Source organism: Salmo salar, chromosome ssa25 (genome assembly GCF_905237065.1).
Source record: "Salmo salar chromosome ssa25, Ssal_v3.1, whole genome shotgun sequence".
In the NCBI taxonomy this organism is placed as follows: domain Eukaryota; kingdom Metazoa; phylum Chordata; class Actinopteri; order Salmoniformes; family Salmonidae; genus Salmo; species Salmo salar.
Window position 1 is genome coordinate 35,214,698 of NC_059466.1, and position 17,980 is coordinate 35,232,677.

Genomic DNA, 17,980 nt, shown 5'->3' on the forward strand with positions numbered 1-17,980 from the left:
GAAACCCCTAGGTTGTTACAGGTTCTTTTATTTCCTTGATCGCCATCACTAGGTTCTGTATGATCACTCAGGCCCATTGTGTTTGTAATTGACCCATATAGAGAGAGCTTCTAAATGCCACCGGCCAAGTATTCAGTCTGGAAGGGTTCTGTGGAAAGTGTACTGGGCGTCAGGTAGCCTAGTGGTAGAGCATTGGGCCAGTAACCGAAAGGTCACTGGTTTGAGAAATTGAGAAATTAGTTTGTGTGCCCTTTAACAAGCCACTTAACCCTAATTTGCTCCAGGGGCACCGTACTACTATGGCTGACCCTGTAAAACAACACATAGAGGAGTACAATGGGCAGGAAATGACCATAGCAACCATTATATGAGCAGCCGTTATGAACAGGACATTGTTTGAGAATGTTTTATACTCAGTGATCAATTGCAATGATACTGTATTATACCAGTCTGTGTGGAAGCATCGGATTAAAAGAGCACTTTAGTAAGACGAAGGACTACTGTTATTGCATTCAACCTTACACTGACATATTGTCAGAAACCTCATGGTTTTATGTAACATTGTTGCCTAGCATGCGTGGGAATCATTATTGCAGTGAATGTTTGAAGATGAACACTTTCCCACTATTTGATAATCCTACCAGAAGTCCCTATTATAAAAAATTACACTGTTTCATTGGACTAACTGTGATGACCTTAACATACAAAGCATCATTGTTTAACAGGGAAGATAGAAAAGCTGTTGCTTGTCCATAGTGGAGCTGTATGTACGCAGACAAAGTCATGGTTTGGTGGTAGATAATATATCTGGGTCAACTCTTACTCAGAGCACCGAGGGACAATGTCTGACACTCAGTCAGTCGGGCTATATCGCCCTCTGGTGGTGAGAAGTGGTATTGTGACAGTCAGTATTTCACACTCTTGCACTCGCTTCAGTGGACTTCAATAAACCAAACGAGTACATAAATTCACATTAATTCGATTGTGCATCTATGAACATGCCATAACTAATGCATGTATTGCTTCATACTAATGTTGTAAAAGACCATTGTAGCTGGAAACGGCTGATTTTTGTGGAATATCTACATAGAATAAATAAAATAAAATAAATAAAAAATAGGCGTACAGAAGCCCATTATCAGCAACCATCACTCCTGTGTTCCAATGGCACATTGTGTTAGCTAATCCAAGTTTATCATTTTAAAAGGCTAATTGATCATTAGAAAACTATTTTGCAATTACTTTAGCACAGCTGAAGACGGTTGTTCTAATTAAAGAAGCAATAAAACTGGCCTTCTATAGACAAGTTGAGAATCTGGTGCATCAGCATTTGTGGATTCGATTACAGGCTCAAAATGTCCAGAAACAAAGACCTTTCTTCTGAAACGCGTCAGTCTATTCTTGTTCTGAGAAATGAATGCTATTCCATGTGAAAAATTGCCAAGAAACTGAAGATCTCGTACAACGCTGTGTACTACTCCCTTCACAGCACAAACTGTCTCTAACCAGAATAGAAAGAGGAGTGGGAGGCCCCGTACATTAGAGTGTCTAGTTTGAGAAACAGACACCGCACAAGTTCTCAACTGGCAGCTTCATTAAATAGTACCCGCAAAACACCAGTCTCAACGTCAACAGTGAAGAGGCGACTCCGGGATGCTGGCCTTCTAGGCAGAATTGCAAAGAAAAGCCATATCTCAGACTGGACAATAAAAAGAAAAGTTTAAGATGGGCAAAGAACACAGACACTGGAAAGAGGAACTCTGCCTAGAAGGCCAGCATCCCGGAGTCGCCTCTTCACTGTTGACGTTCAGACTGGTGTTTTGCGGGTACTATTTTATGAAGCTGCCCATTTTGAGTCTGTAATCGAACCCACAAATGCTCAGATACTCAACTAGTCTAAAGAAGGCTAGTTTTATTGCTTATTTAATCAGAACAACAGTTTTCAGTTGTTCTAACATAATTGCAAAAGGGTTTTCTAATGATCAATTATCCTTTAAAATTATAAACTTGGATTAGCTAACACAACGTGCCATTGGAACACAGGAGGGATGGTTGCTGATAATGGACCTCTGTACGTCTATGTAGATATTCCATAAGAAATCTGCCATTTCCAGCTACAAAAGTCATTTACAACATTAACAATGTCTACACTGTATTTCTGATCAATTTGATGTTATTTTAATGGACAAAAAAAACATTTTCTTTCAAAAACAAGAACATTTCTGAGTGACCCAAAAATTTGGAATGGTAGTGTACATACTGAATAAAAAATATTAACGCGTTATACAACAATTTCAAAGATTTTACTGGGTTACAGTTCATATAAGGAAATCAGTCGATTGAAATAAATAAATTTGGTCCTGATCTATGGATTTCACATGACTGGAAATACAGATATGCATCTATTGGTCACAGATATATATATAAAAAAAAGAGGGCGTGAATCAGAACCAGTCAGTATCTGGTGTGACCACCATTTTCCTCATTCAATCCAACACATCTCCTTCACATAGAGTTGATCAGGGAGTTGATCGTGGCCTGTGGAATGTTGTCCCACTTCTCTTTAATGGCTTTGTGAAGTTGCTGGATATTCACGGGAACCTGAACATGCTGTCGTACACGTCAATCCAGAGCATCCCAAACATGCTCAATGGGTGACATATCTGGTGAGTATGCAGGCCATGGAAGAACTGGGACATTTTCAGGTTCCATGAATTGTGTACAGATCCTTGCAACATGGTGCCGTGCATTATCATGCCAAAACACGAGGTCATGGCGGCGGTTGAATGGCACGACAATGGGCCTCAGGATCTCATCACGGTATCTCTGTGCATTCAAATTGCCATCGATAAAATGCTATTGTGTTCATTGTCCGTATCTTATATCTGCCCATACCATAACCCCACCGCCACCATGGGGCACTCTGTTCACAACATGGACATCCGCAAACTGCTTGCCCGCACAATGCCATACAGGTGATCTGCGGCTGTGAGGCTGGTTGGACATACCGCCAAATTCTCTTAAACGACATTAGAGGCAGCTTATGGTAGAGAAATTAACATTAAATTCTCTGGCAACAGCTTTGGTGGACATTCATGCAGTCAGTACGCCAATTGCGCTCTCCCTCAAAACTTGAGACATCTGTGGCATTGTGTTGTGTGACAAAACTGCACATTTTATAGTGGCCTTGTATTGTCCCCAGCTCAAGGTGCACCTGTGTAATGATCATGCTGTTTAATCAGCTTCTTGATATGCCACACCTGTCAAGTGGATTGATAATTTTGGCAAAGGCTCACTAACAGGGATATTAACACATTTGTGAACAAAATCTGAGAGAAATAAACCTTTTGTACTGATGGAAAATGTATTTTATTTCAGCTTAAGAAATGTGGGACCAACACTTTACATGTTGCATTGATATTTCTGTTCAGTGTATATACTGTATATTTAGTCCAGAAAGGAACACTGTCTATATGGGTAGTTGTATGGTACAGTATATTATTATTATTATTATTATTATTATTATGGTGTGATTTCAGTGCCAACAGAAATTGTATGTTGTGGTGGCTTGTAGGTGAACTGTATCCTGGAGGCGTTTGGTCATGCCAGTACTCCTGTGAATGACAACTCCAGTCGCTTCATCAAACTCCTCAGCCTGCAGTACTGTGACAAGAGAAGGACACTACTCAGAGGTACACATACACACAACTACAGCTTTACCCAGGGGGCAGTGCTATAACTAACAAAGGGGTTTCAGAACTACACCACTCAGTGTTTACTCAGATGGATAATATCCTGGCAGTATTGACAGGAAGTTTGATATATGGCCAGCAGGGGGAGGTATAACTCTATGAGTAAACCTGTCGACCTTCAATGTCTGTCATCCCCTTTGAACCACATTGAGGTAGATAGATTTACTCATACGTAATGGCTGTGTATGAAAGCTGCATTTTAATTAAGGTCACTCAAGTTTGTTGTTTGAATAATTTGGTCTGTGGTCTGTGTTTAAGAATCTTGAGTACACATTGGTATCCTAATGGATAATTCTCGTAGGATTGCAATGGGTGTGTAGGTTTACATAGGTGTTTATATACTGTACATTAGGTGTGTGAGTGCCTACTGCTGGTTACATTTGGTTTATAGCTTATTGACAGAGCATGTGTTATTATATGGATTACATTTGTGTGTGTGTGTGTGTGTGTGTGTGTGTGTGTGTGTGTGTGTGTGTGTGTGTGTGTGTGTGTGTGTGTGTGTGTGTGTGTGTGTGTGTGTGTGTGTGTGTGTTTAGCGCGGATATACACGTACATGCTGGAGAAGTCCCGGGTGGTCCACCTGCCTAGTCAGCAACACAACTTCAACATCTTCTACCTGATGGCTGAAGGCTTGTCGCCTGAGGAGAAGTGTGCCCTGTACCTCAACAACGTCCTAGCTCACAGGTCCGTACCTCAGCAACGTCCTAGCTCACAGGTCTATACCCCAAAAACGTCCTAGCTCACAGGTCTGTACGTCAACAACGTCCTAGCTCACAGGTCCATACCTCAACAACGTCCTAGCTCACAGGTCTGTACGTCAACAACGTCCTAGCTCACAGGTCCATACCTCAACAACGTCCTAGATCACAGGTCCGTACCTCAACAACGTCCTAGCTCACAGGTCCGTACCTCAACAACGTCCTAGCTCACAGGTCTATACCCCAAAAACGTCCTAGCTCACAGGTCCGTACCTCAACAACGTCCTAGCTCACAGGTATGTACGTCAACAACGTCCTAGCTCACAGGTCTGTACGTCAACAACGTCCTAGCTCACAGGTCCATACCTCAACAACGTCCTAGATCACAGGTCCGTACCTCAACAACGTCCTAGCTCACAGGTCCATACCTCAACAAATTCCTAGCTCACAGGTCCGTACCTCAACAACGTCCTAGCTCACAGGTCCATACCTCAACAACTTCCTAGCTCACAGGTCCGTACCTCAACAACGTCCTAGCTCACAGGTCCATACCTCAACAACGTCCTAGCTCACAGGTCTGTACGTCAACAACGTCCTAGCTCACAGGTAATAAGGCCGGGCAGGTTACAGTAATATAGGAAGATATCTAGATAAACACATCAACACCAGCCCTTCCTCTAGCTAACAGGTGACTGAGGGTGGGGGTGGGGGGATCCCATATCTCTGGGTTTCCACTGATAGTCCAGCCACAAAGTCAAATTGGGCTATATATTTTTAAAAAAACGAATTAAAACAAAAATGTGCTTTTTGGTCTTCATTTAAAGTTAGGGTAAGGCATAAGGTTAGAAGTGTGGTTAAGGTTATGGTTAAGGTTGGGTTTCAAATCACATTTTAAAGAAGTTTGTAGATATAGAGGGGGTTATGACTTTGTAGCTGTGGTAAGTAGTGTGGTAATCCAGATTGACCACATTTCCTCTCTAAAATGAGTGTCTGTATTACACACACACACTCATGATTTAGATCCCCATGGGAGATACTACGTTCTACAAACTCAGCATGAGAGCGAGAGTTATCGAACATGAATAAGGTCAAAGTGTGTGTGTGTGTGTGTGTGTGTGTGTGTGTGTGTGTGTGTGTGTGTGTGTGTGTGTGTGTGTGTGTGTGTGTGTGTGTGTGTGTGTGTGTGTGTGTGTGTGTGTGTGTGTGTGTGTGTGTGTGTGTGTGTGTGACAGAGAGAGAGACACACACTCATGCGTACATTCAGGCGTGTGTAGTGCGTGTCAGTATTGCATAACCCCCCTGGAAACTCAGTCAAATATCCAGTGACCTGGATGGGGTGTTCTGGAGCCTGGTAAACACACTACAGCCCCTGACTCAATGCTGAAAGTGAGTGATCAAAAGCCCTTCAACACTAGCCCATTTGGGGACCCCTCCTTTCTCCCCCTCCCCACCCCCCAAGACATCCCACCAGAGGTCTCTTCACAGTCCCCATGACATCCCACCAGAGGTCTCTTCACAGTCCCCAAGACATCCCACCAGAGGTCTCTTCACAGTCCCCAAGACATCCCACCAGAGGTCTCTTCACAGTCCCCAAGTCCAGAACAGACTATGGGAGGCACACAGTGCTACATAGAGCCATGACTACATGGAAGTATATTCCACATCAAGTAACTGATGCAAGCAGTAGAATCGTATTTTAAAAAAACAGATAAAAATACACCTTATAGAACAGCAGGGACTGTGAAGAGTCACATACAGGCAAAGACACATGATAACATACACACTATACACACATGTACTCATGGATTTTTGTATTGTAAATATGTGGTAGTAGATTAGTGGCCTGAGGGCACACTTAATGTGTTGTGAAAAGTGTTATGAAATGTCATGTCACGTAATATGTTTAATTGTATATAACAGGCTTTATGTTGCGGGAGCCGAGGAAGAGTAGCTGCTGATTTGGCAGGAACTAACAGATCCTTAATAAATACAAATACAAAATGCCCTTCCTTCCTCTGGAGGAGATTGCTCTGACTGGTTAAAAGTTACTCTGCTTGAGAACACCTGCTAAACATGATTTAAATACATTTGACATGCTCTAAAATGATGTGTATGTTTTGTTTTTGTTTGGAGTGGCTGCAGATCCAAGTTCTCTGGACCTCTCTCCCAGACAGCTAAAAGTCCGAAGCTTCTACACGTGCAGGATTCTGTACTTTACACACAGTCTCTGCTCTACTCGTTTGGCTGCTCAGCTGGCAAATATTGCTTGTTTAATAACGTTAATAACATTAAACGAGATGACATAATGATAGTATTCTACATAACAGAACCAAATATAACAGCGTAGTATAATGTTACTGTCAGACCAAAACAAAAATGCATTTCTTATGAGATTTTAGGATGATTCTGCAAATGATCACATATAATTAATCAAGTTTTACCGGTGAAACGTCCATGCAGCATCTTCTTATGAATGCCACCCATTTGAGTTATCGACAGTGTTATTTGGAAAGTAGCCTACAGTGGTGTTTTGAATTATGTACAGTGTGCAAATTGTAGAGCAGATGGTGTTATCAAACTGTAGCATAAATGTGTTTTGTTTCAATCAAAGCACATACACTGTGTGGACACCTGCTCGTCAAACATCTCATTCCAAAATCATGGGCATTAATATAGGGTTTGTCCCCCCTTTTCTGCTATAACAGCCTTCGCTCTTCGGGGAAAGCTTTCCAAAGATGTTGGGACATTGCTGTGGGGACTTGCTTCCATTCAGCCCCAAGAGCATTAGTGAGGTTGGGCACTGATGTTGGGTGATTAGGCCTGGCTCACAGTCAGCATTCCAATTCATCCCAAAGGTGTTTGATGGTTTTGAGGTCAGGGCTCTGACAAACCATTTCTGTATGGACCTCGCTTTGTGCACAGGGGGGATTGTCATGTTGAAACATGAAAGGGCCTTCCCCAAACTGTTGCTACAAAGTTGTTAGCCCTGAATTGTATAGAATGTCATTGTATGCTGTAGCGTTAAAATTTCCCTTCAGTGGAACTAAGTGGCCTAGCTCGAACAATGAAAAACAGCCCCAGACCATTATTCCTCCTCCACCAAACTTTACAGTTGGCACTATTCATTCGGGCAGGTAGCGTTCTCCTGGCATCAGCCAAACCCAGATTCATCCGTCGGACTGCCAGATGGTAAAGCCTAATTCATCTCTCCAGAGAACACGTTTCCACTGCTCCAGAGTCCAATGGTGGCGAGCTTTACACCACTCCAGCTGACGCTTGGCATTGCTCATGGTGATCTTAGGCTTGTGTGCGGCTGCTTGGCTATGGAAATTTTATGAAGCTCCCAACAAATTGTTATTGTGCTGACGTTGCTTCCAGAGGCAGTTTGGAACTTGGTAGGGAGTGTTGCAAACGAGGACAGACAATTTTTAAGCGCTAAGAGCTTCAGCACTCGGCGGTCCCGTTCTGTGGGCTTATGTGGCCTACCACTTTGTGGCTGAGCCATTGTTGCTTCTAGATGTTTCCACTTCACAATAACAGCACTTACAGTTGACCAGGGCAGCTCTAGCAGGACAGACATTTCACAAACTGACTTGTTTGAAAGGTGACATCCTATGATGATGCCACGTTGAAAGTCCCTGAGTTCTTCAGTAAGGTAATTCTACTGCCAATGTTTGTCTATGGAGATTGCATAGCTGTTTGCTCAATTTTATACACCTGTCAGCAACAGGTTTGGCTGAAATAGCTGAATCCACTCATTTGAAGGGGAATCCACATACTTTTGTATAGTGCATTTTGCCTAGTGGCACATTTTTGCCGCATGAGCGAAAAATGCCACCATTGATGCAATCAGCCTAAAATCTCATTAGAAATCAGGTGGTGTTTTTTGTCTTCCACTAACATTATACAATGCTATTATATTCCTTCTATAATTATATCATTATGTGATCTTGCACACGTTGATTCAGCTTTGATCTAACTTTATTAAACGAGCACCATTTGCCAGAGTAGCCTTTTATCTGTAGAGCAGAGCCTGTGTGTGAAGTACAGAATCCTGCACATGTGTAGAAGCTTCGGACCTTTAGCTGTCTGGGAGAGAGGTCCAGAGAACTCGGATCTGCAGCCACTGCCTTTTTTGTATCAGGTCTATAATATGTCTGTAGGCCCTCATCGATACAGTGCAGTATGTTTATTATGTGCGAACTCTCTCCTCTCTCTCTCTGTGTAGTTATCTGAGTGTTCTCTCTGTACTGTAGTTTATAATGTCTTTAGTGTAGAGCATGATACGTTGATCTGTCTAGTATCTATCTCCCTAGATACCTGACTGCTGGTTCTCTCTGCACTTTACTGTACTGTACTGCATCATTCTGTAAAGCATGATAATTGTCCCTCACTAGTCTTTGTCTGTGTCTCTCTAGGTACCTGAGTGCAGGTTTTCTCTGTGCTGTAGTTTATCATCTGTAGTATATGTTGACTGTCTCTCTGTGTGTCTGTCTCTCTCTAGGTACCTGACTGCAGGTGTTCCAGCAGTAGATTCCCCTCCTGTGGCCACTGCCTCAACTCAGAGTAGAGAGCGTCTCACTGCAATCAAACAGGCCCTCAGAGCACTGGGCTTCAATAAACTGGTATGATTACACTGTGTGTGTGTGTGTGTGTGTGTGTGTGTGTGTGTGTGTGTGTGTGTGTGTGTGTGTGTGTGTGTGTGTGTGTGTGTGTGTGTGTGTGTGTGTGTGTGTGTGTGTGTGTGTGTGTGTGTGTGTGTGTGTGTGTGTGTGTGTGTGTGCTTATCTGCATGTGTAATTTGCCACACACATGGTATGTGTGTATATCTATCTAGTCAGTAGGGTCAGTGGGTGCACATACCTTGTAAGCAGGCTTGCATGTGACGGTCACACGTGGTCCTGCATGTTAGTATACTATACTGTATGTACAGACTGTACTGTCCCTTGTCTGGTATGTGGACAGTCTGAGTGTGTTCTCAGCACATTATAACCATCTATTTATAGGCTCCAGTCAGCATCTGTCAGCAGTGAGTGACACCATCTCACCTTTTAATCCCACCCAGAGCCAGCAGCTTATACTGTAGGATGGTGGCAGGGGCAAGGGTACTTCCTGGGGGAGAGGGGGGGGGGGGGTAGAGGCGGGGGATGATAGAGAGAGTGAGACAGAGAGGGGGTTAGAGAGAAAAAGAGAGAGAGAAGAGAGACTACCAATGGGTGTCTCTAAACTCTTGTTGGGGGATGACTGACAGCCCAGACCCAAAGGTCAATCCTAATTAAGAGCCTCTATCGGGAATGTCTTCTCCTCCCCTACTGCAGGACTCTATACAATGTAGAGAGAGGGAGAGAAATGAGAGACATAGGCTCTTAATGAGGATTGACCTTTGGGTCTGGGCTGTCTGGGACTCTGGGCTGTCTCAACAAGGTATGAGTGTCAGACAGTGACTAATAACTGGGTTTATCTCACTCAGATTACACAGACCCACAAAGAATTTGAAAACAAACCCAATTTGGATAAACTCCCATATCTACTAGGTGAAATACCACAGTGTGCCATCACAGCAGCAAGATTTGTGACCTGTTGCCACAAGAAAAGGACAACCAGTGAACATATGTTTACATTGCCAAAGCAAATGGAATAGACAATAAACATGAGGGAAATAATTAATGGAAACATTACTAAACTTTACACTCACAAAAGTGTTAAAAGTATATAGACATTTCATATGTTATATTATTGGCTATGTACAGTGTTGTAACAATGTGCAAGTAGTTGAAGTATGAAAGGGAAAATAAACACATAAATATTGGTGGTATTTACAATGTTGTTAGTTCTTCACTGGTTGCCCTTTTATCATGGCAACGGGCCACACATCGTGCTGCTGTGATGGCACACTGTGGTATTTCACTTAACAGATGTGGGAGTTTATCAATGTTTTATTTGTTTTCGAATTGTATGTGGATCTGTGTAATTTGGTCATACATTGGGCAGGAGGTTATGAAATGTAACTCAGTTTACACCTCATTTTGTGGACAGTGTGCACATAGCCTGTCTTCTCTTGAGAGACAGGTCTGCCAATGGCAGTGTCTCACCATAGCAAGGCTATGCTCACTGAGTCTGTACATAGTCAAGGATGTTTTATTTTCTTCTGTGTACTCTCTGTTTAGAGCCAAATAACATTCCAATTTGCTCTGTTTTTGGGTTGATTCTTTCTAGTGTGTCAAATAGTTATATGTTTGCTTCCTCTCTCTCTCTCTCTCTCTCTCTCTCTCTCTCTCTCTCTCCATCAGGAAGTGGACAGTGTGTTTATGCTGCTGTCAGCAGTGCTGCATGTTGGGGACCTGTGCTTCACAGCCCTGACAGACGCTGAGATAGCCTACCCCTCTGACCTGCAGCTGCTGGAGCGAGGTCAGCATCACCCCCATCACATGACCTTGGCCAACGCTCTGCACTGACACCAGGCTGACAGCAGAGGGAGAGGGGAGGGGGGGTGAGAGAGAAAAGGGGAGTTGGCGAGAGAGCTAAAGGTGGGCAGTGAGAGAAAGAGAGAGGGCGAGAGAGAGAAAGAGAGGTGGGCAGAGAAAGAGAGAGGGAGAGAGAGAAAGAGAGGCGAGAGAGAAAGAGAGGGGAGAGAGAAAGAGAGGGGAGAGAGAGAGAAAGAGAGGGGGCAGAGAAAGAGAGAGGGAGAGAGAGAAAGAGAGGCGAGAGAGAAAGAGAGGGGAGAGAGAGAGAAAGAGAGGCGAGAGAGAAAGAGAGGGGAGAGAGAGAGAAAGAGAGGCGAGAGAGAAAGAGAGGGGAGAGAGAGAGAAAGAGAGGCGAGAGAGAAAGAGAGGGGAGAGAGAAAGAGAGGGGAGAGAGAGAAAGAGAGGTGGGCAGAGAAAGAGAGAGGGAGAGAGAGAAAGAGAGGTGAGAGAGAAAGAGAGGCGAGAGAGAAAGAGAGGGGAGAGAGAGAACTACAGTTGTAATTGTGCCCATCCTCTTGTTTACATCAGCTCTGCTGCCGTCTCCTCCTCTTCCCTCCCCTTTTCTGTTTCTCTCTCTCTCTCACTCCTCCCACTCTCTCTCTCTTTCTCTCACACGTACACATTCTCTCCCATTCTGTTATGTATTTGCAGTTGGTGTGTCAGACACTATAGCTGTGTGTTAGACAGCTATAGTCACCTGCTTGGTAAACCCCTGTTCCCGCTCAGGCCGTTACCATTTTGAGAAGAGGACCCGTTACCCCCTATATTGTACAAACACACACACACACACACACACACACACACACACACACACACACACACACACACACTACATTACACAACTACACACATGTGTTACCGTGACCCATTGACCTCACAGAGAGGGTAAAAAAATCACGTCACCCCCCCCACACCAAAACAGGGCCCTGTTGTCAAGGAGATGTGAGGTTATTGGGTTTCTGAGTTCCTGTCACCCTGTTTATGTGCCTGTCCGTGTGCCCTGATTCCAGGGATGACTAAGCGCTGCCAGCATCACTGATTAAGTAAGTAGTATTGACTTGTGGCGGAGATGGACTCGTCACGTCGGCTCAGTGATGTCACAGTGAATCATGTAGGCTGGAGCGAGAAGTGTGTTTGTTATAGTTTGACAAGTCATATTTTGAACTGTTTTTGTCACTCTGTGAGTGAGTGAAGGCTTTAAATGAGTATGACTTTCTCACCCCATCAGTATCTCTGTTTTCTTCTCTTTTATCACCTTACATATTCACTTGTTTTTGCTCTCTTCACTGTCTCTCTCTTTCCCTCTCTCTCTTCTCTCTCTCTCTCTTTATCTATCCCTCTCTTTCTCTCTCCACTCTCTCTCATTCTCTCTCGTTCTGTCTCACTTTATTTTCTCCCTCTCTCTCTCTACCTTTCTCTCTCTCTCTTTCTCTTTCTCTCTCCCTCTCTCTTTTTCTCTCTCTCCCCCTCTTTCTCTCCACTCTCTCTCATTCTGTCTCGCTCTCTCTGTCTGTCTCTCTCTTTTCTCCCCCTCTCACCCCTCTCTTTCTAGTGTCTGGAATGCTACAGGTGTGTTCTGATGACCTGAGTACTGCCCTCACCTCTGATGTGCAGTACTTCAAAGGTAACCCCTCACCCTCTGTCCTCATCCTTTCCCCAAACATTGATTGACTTCACAATACCCCTAAACACACAGTACCTCCCAACTCTAAGCTGAAGCTAAGTTTTTTCAGGTGATGTCATCACACGCCGCCACACGGTAGAGATGTCAGAGAACTACAGAGACCAGCTGGCTAAGGCCGTGTACGGACGTCTCTTCAGTTTCCTAGTCAACAACAGTAACTACTACCTGCAGGGACAGGACCAAAGTACGGGGTACGGCTACATCTAAATGTGTGTGTGTGTTAAACGCTACAAAGAATTCATTAGCAGCCAGCACAGATACCCATTAACAACCATCATCACAGACTCAACAGTAGCAATGTCAACAGTAGCACACACAAGCCCTTCAGAAAGACAACAGCAATACTATCACTCATGACACATAGTTTACAAATCAAGGTTCAATAGTTTACATGTTATGTACACACACACACACTCACTCACTCACTCACTCATTCACTCATTCACTCACACACACAGTAAAAACAGACAACATATTTTAGTTTTATAATTTGTTCTGTAAGTGATTTTTACAAGATGGATATGATAATAGTAAAGAGTTTATTTTAGAAATTGCAGGCCTACTATCGTGTGTGTGCACGCGTGAGAGCAAACGTGTGGGTAACATGTGTGTTTGTGGTAATCTGATCTTTCCCCCCATTCATCCTTCTCTCACAGAGATCCAGCACTTGAGATTGGAATCCTGGACATCTTTGGATTTGAGGAATTCCAGAGGAATGGATTTGAGCAGGTACGTTCATTCCACAACACTTTTTTTCACCTCATTCCAATCTTTCCCTATCTAAGGTAGGTCTGTGTTATGGCTCTAGTATGACTGAGATATTCTCATGTCAGAGACAAGAGTGAAATTCAAGGGCAGACTGATTTACTGTCATCCTTACGGTCTGTGGCTGTGGAGAAGGTTTTATTAAAGGTATCAACTAGCGAACTGTATACCAGATCAACAGAAAAAAGTGTTCCAAATAAGGCTTTCTTCGGCTGTCCCCATAGTATAACCTTTTTTGGTTCCAGGTGGAACCCTTTTGGTTCCATGTAGAACCCTATGTAGAAAGGGTTCCACATGGAACCAAAAAGGGTTCTACCTGGAACCAAAAGGGTTCTACGTGCAACCCAACCAAAATTCCAAGGGTTTTCCAATGCGGACAGCTAAAGAACCCTTTATTAAGGTACTAGATAGCACCTTTTGTTCTGAGTGTATGGTTAACCCTTTGAGACCAGAACCACTGGGCAGTGTTCATTTTCTAGCAGGGTTGATTCTGTAGTACAGTTAGTGTTGTGTTGTGTAGTAAATAAATGAGATGAGGTCTGTTGTTATTCAGTGCGCTGATGTCGTCCTGTCCTCAGCTGAACTCCACAGCAGACACAATGCCTGTCTCTGTGTCGCCCCTGGATTAGGCCCACAACAAATGGCCTGTTTGTTTGTGTGTGTGTGTGTGTGTGTGTGTGTATGATTCATTACAGCGTTTTTTTACTGCCCATCTCTTCCTTTCAGCCCTGTTGCTCTCTCTTCTTGTTCATAAACAAGATAACTATATCAAGCATCTAAAACAAAGGAGGGCCAAGGCTCTTCATAGAATGAATTAAAATGTCTTCATGGCATGTTCAATGGAAACAAAGTTTAAACACTCCGACGCGTTTCGGCTGCATGGCCTTCATCAGGGAGTACAACTATGATAGTACAACATCCTCTTTTGAACAGCTTTTTCCAATCAACCCTGATTTGAAGAGGGAGTGGTTACAGAATTCATGAGACAGCACCTAGTAAGCAATACTATACAAGAAGTGATATTCTCCTCTTTTTTTTGATGACCAATTTACCCCTTTTACCAAAGAGCATCTTCTATCTACCAAAATCTACTATTGTGTACCTTAGCAGCTTCTGTCTACCAAAATATACTATTGTGTACCTTAGCAGCTTCTGTCTACCAAAATCTACTATTGTGTACCTTAGCAGCTTCTGTCTACCAAAATATACTATTGTGTACCTTAGCAGCTTCTGTCTACCAAAATCTACTATTGTGTACCTTAGCAGCTTCTGTCTACCAAAATCTACTATTGTGTACCTTAGCAGCTTCTGTCTACCAAAATCTACTATTGTGTACCATATCAGCTTCTGTCTACCAAAATCTACTATTGTGTACCTTAGCAGCTTCTGTCTACCAAAATCTACTATTGTGTACCTTAGCAGCGCTTCCCTTCCTTCTTCTACAACTATATAAAGCAATCGCAAACTTTTTACTTCATAATTATCAGCTAGCTAAATCTAGTCTAGCTAGATAGCTAGTTTAACATGTAAAAAAAACAATAAACTAATGTTGTTATGCAAGGAAGATGGCCAATGTTGGCTACAAATTATTTGTGGGTAGCTACCTAGCTGCCAATTCTTTGTCAATTAGCCTGCAGTGGGTATTTTATTCTCTTAGAAAAAAAGGGTTCCTGAAGGGTTCTGCGGCTGGCCCACTAGGAGAAGCCTGTTTGATTCCAGGTTTAACTATTTTGGGTTCCAGTTAGAACCCTCTGTGGAAAGGGTTCTACATGGAACGTTAAAAAAGGGTTCTACCTTGAACCGCTAGGGGTTCTTCAATGGGTTCTCCTATGGGGACAGCCGAATAACGTTTTTTGTTCTAAGAGTGTAGGCAGTTAAACATGCCAAAATGAACACAGTATGTACACTGAACAAAAATATAAAAGCAACATCCAACAATTTCAACAATTTTACTAATTTACAGGTCATATAAGGAATTCAGTCAATTGAAATAAATAAATTAGGCCCTAATCTATGGATTTCACATGACTGGGCAGGGGTGCAGCCATGGGTAGGCCTGGGAGGGCATAGGCCCACCCACTGGGGAGCCAGGACCTGCCAATCAGAATTAGTTTTTCCCCACAAAAGGGCTTTATTACAGGTGAAGAAGCCAGATGTGGAGGTCCTGGGCAGTTGAGGTTACACGTGGTCTGCAGTTGTGAGTCCGGTTGGACATACTGCCAAATTCTCTAAAACCATGTTGGAGGTGGCGTATGATTGAGAAATTAACATTACATTCTCTGGCAACAGTTCTGGTGGACATTCCTACAGTCAGCATGCCAATTGCACGCTCCCTCAAAACTTGAGACATCTGTGGCATTGTGTTATGTGACAATACTGCACATTTTAGAGTGGCCTTTTGTTGTCCCCAGCACAAGGTGCACCTGTGTAATGGTCATTCTGTTTATGCCACACCTGTCAGGTGGATGGATTATCTTGGCAAAGGACAAATGCTCATTAACAGGTATGTAAACAAATTTGTGCACAACAATTTAGAGAAATAACGTTTTTGTTCATATGGAACATTTCTGGGATCTTTTACCTCAGCTAATGAAACATGGGACCAATACTTTACATGTTGCATTTATATTTTGTTCAGTATGTTTATTAACATATCAAGATAAACTATTTTAGTCGGGCAACATATGACATGTAATTGAGCAAAATTTCATTCTGAAGTCAGAGTTCTTTTCTCTCTTCAGCTCAAAACCAGCCACCATTGTTTTCAAGAACTGTTGTGACATTGGTGGTTGTGATGGTTGCGTCATGGGAATATTTCAGTTGAAACTTGCATCGATTCATGCTTCGAAATGTGTACAAATGAAGTACGCATCCAAAAAGTGCCCTACGTGCTCCGTTTTGCATACTTTCATTTGAACTCATATTCTCACCGTTGTGTGCTCCAATTTGGGTGCTCGGAGCATGGCAGTATGCATATTGACATACACCAGGTATGTGTGTTGTGTTCCTCAGCTAGGATAGATCATCATGTCATGTCCCCAGCAGCACCAAGCCCATTGAGCAGAGTGGTCCAGAGAAAGTCTCTCAGACAGGGCTAAGAATGTAATGATTGAGGGAGGGCAGGCCTTAGTCCAGTTTAGCAGATGAATCAGTACAGCTTAATATGTAGCTCAATACCATCACCGTGTTTCACCATGTCTCTATTGATCTGTACCTGCACAGCCTGAAGACAACTGGCCTTGGGACGTCCCAAAAACAAAGTGGTGGGAAGGTGTGTGTGTGTGTGTGTGTGTGTGTGTGTGTGTGTGTGTGTGTGTGTGTGTGTGTGTGTGTGTGTGTGTGTGTGTGTGTTAAAAATGGTAAGATGTCAATTGCTTTTTTCTTCTTCAGCATGTTCTCTAATCTAAGCGGAATAGAGGGATTTACTGACCTAAACTTTCAAGGGCATCTGAGAAAGAGAGAGAGAAATGGGTAGAGAGAGAAAGAGACGAGTAGAGAGGAGGAGAGAGAGAAATAAATTAGATGGGGGGGAGCGAAAACAAAATGTTAAAGCATCCCTACCTTCCTCCATTCTCTGTGATTCCTCGTTCCCCAGTGGGTTTGTTCAGGTTTCTGTTATTCAGGTCGGTGTTGGAGGAGCCCCTTTCTGTTAATGAAATCTAAACACTGGGTCACACTCATTACCCTCTGGAGAGATGGGTGTTAACTGAACCAACAGCATCAGTGTGCATGGCACACTCACTCACACGGTGATCAGGGTCATTACAGTGGCATGGGCTTGTTAATTAGAGTTGTGCTCATTAGGGCTGTATTGTACCTGCTCAGCTTTTCCTTAATGAGTTCATGCTTTACAGACTTCACCACTGCTGGGACTGACTGTCCGACGCTGTCATAGACGGCACTCATGGACAAGAGAGTAGATATTGAAGGAAGGAAGACTACAGAATTAGTCTAAAATACAAGATAGACTAAATCAAATGTAAATTGTAAATTAAATAGCCACAATTAAATTATGTCTGTTGATTCTGACATATCGTTGTGATATCCTTCATATACACTCATAAGAAAATGCAGACACACACAAACACATACACTGTCACATCCTGACCATAGCAAGCTTTTATTTTCTATGGTAGAGTAGGTCAGGGTGTGACTGGGGGGTTAGTCTAGTTTATTATTTCTATGTGGGGTTCTAGGTTTGTTTTTCTATGTTGGTGATTGCGTATGATTCCCAATTAGAGGCAGCTGGTAATCATTGTCTCTAATTGGGGATCATACTTAAGTAGCATGTTTTCCACCTGTGGGTTATGGGATATTGTATTGTGAGTAAGTGTATGTAGCACCTCTGTAGTCACGATTCGTTTATTGTTTTTGTTAAGTTTCACTATTAATAAATGATGTGGAACTCAACATTCACTGCGCCTTGGTCCGTCTATACACACGAATGTGACATACACACACAAACAACGTTACCTCCTCCTACCTCCATATGTTCTGTTCTGTGTTGTTCACTGAGCTGTAGGTTCATAGTTCATAGTTCAGTCCATGCGGTAGTACTGAGTGTTCTGTTCTGTACTGTTCCCATGTTGCCAGCCAGGCTAGGAGATGAGATTGGTT

General features: G+C 43.1%; 1 protein-coding gene across 4 annotated transcripts in view; it reads left to right on the forward strand.

Annotated features, from left to right (window-relative positions):
- The window catches only part of LOC106595389 (unconventional myosin-XVI), a 242,290-nt gene that overhangs the window by 133,420 nt on the left and 90,890 nt on the right, over positions 1-17,980 (forward strand). For all 4 annotated transcript variants that reach the window (XM_045707327.1, XM_045707325.1, XM_045707326.1 and 1 more), the window contains 7 exons: positions 3,575-3,692; positions 4,289-4,436; positions 8,955-9,075; positions 10,741-10,858; positions 12,467-12,538; positions 12,648-12,789; positions 13,255-13,327. In XM_045707327.1, coding sequence (XP_045563283.1) covers positions 3,575-3,692; positions 4,289-4,436; positions 8,955-9,075; positions 10,741-10,858; positions 12,467-12,538; positions 12,648-12,789; positions 13,255-13,327 — 792 coding nt within the window. The remainder of the gene's footprint in view (positions 1-3,574; positions 3,693-4,288; positions 4,437-8,954; positions 9,076-10,740; positions 10,859-12,466; positions 12,539-12,647; positions 12,790-13,254; positions 13,328-17,980) is intronic.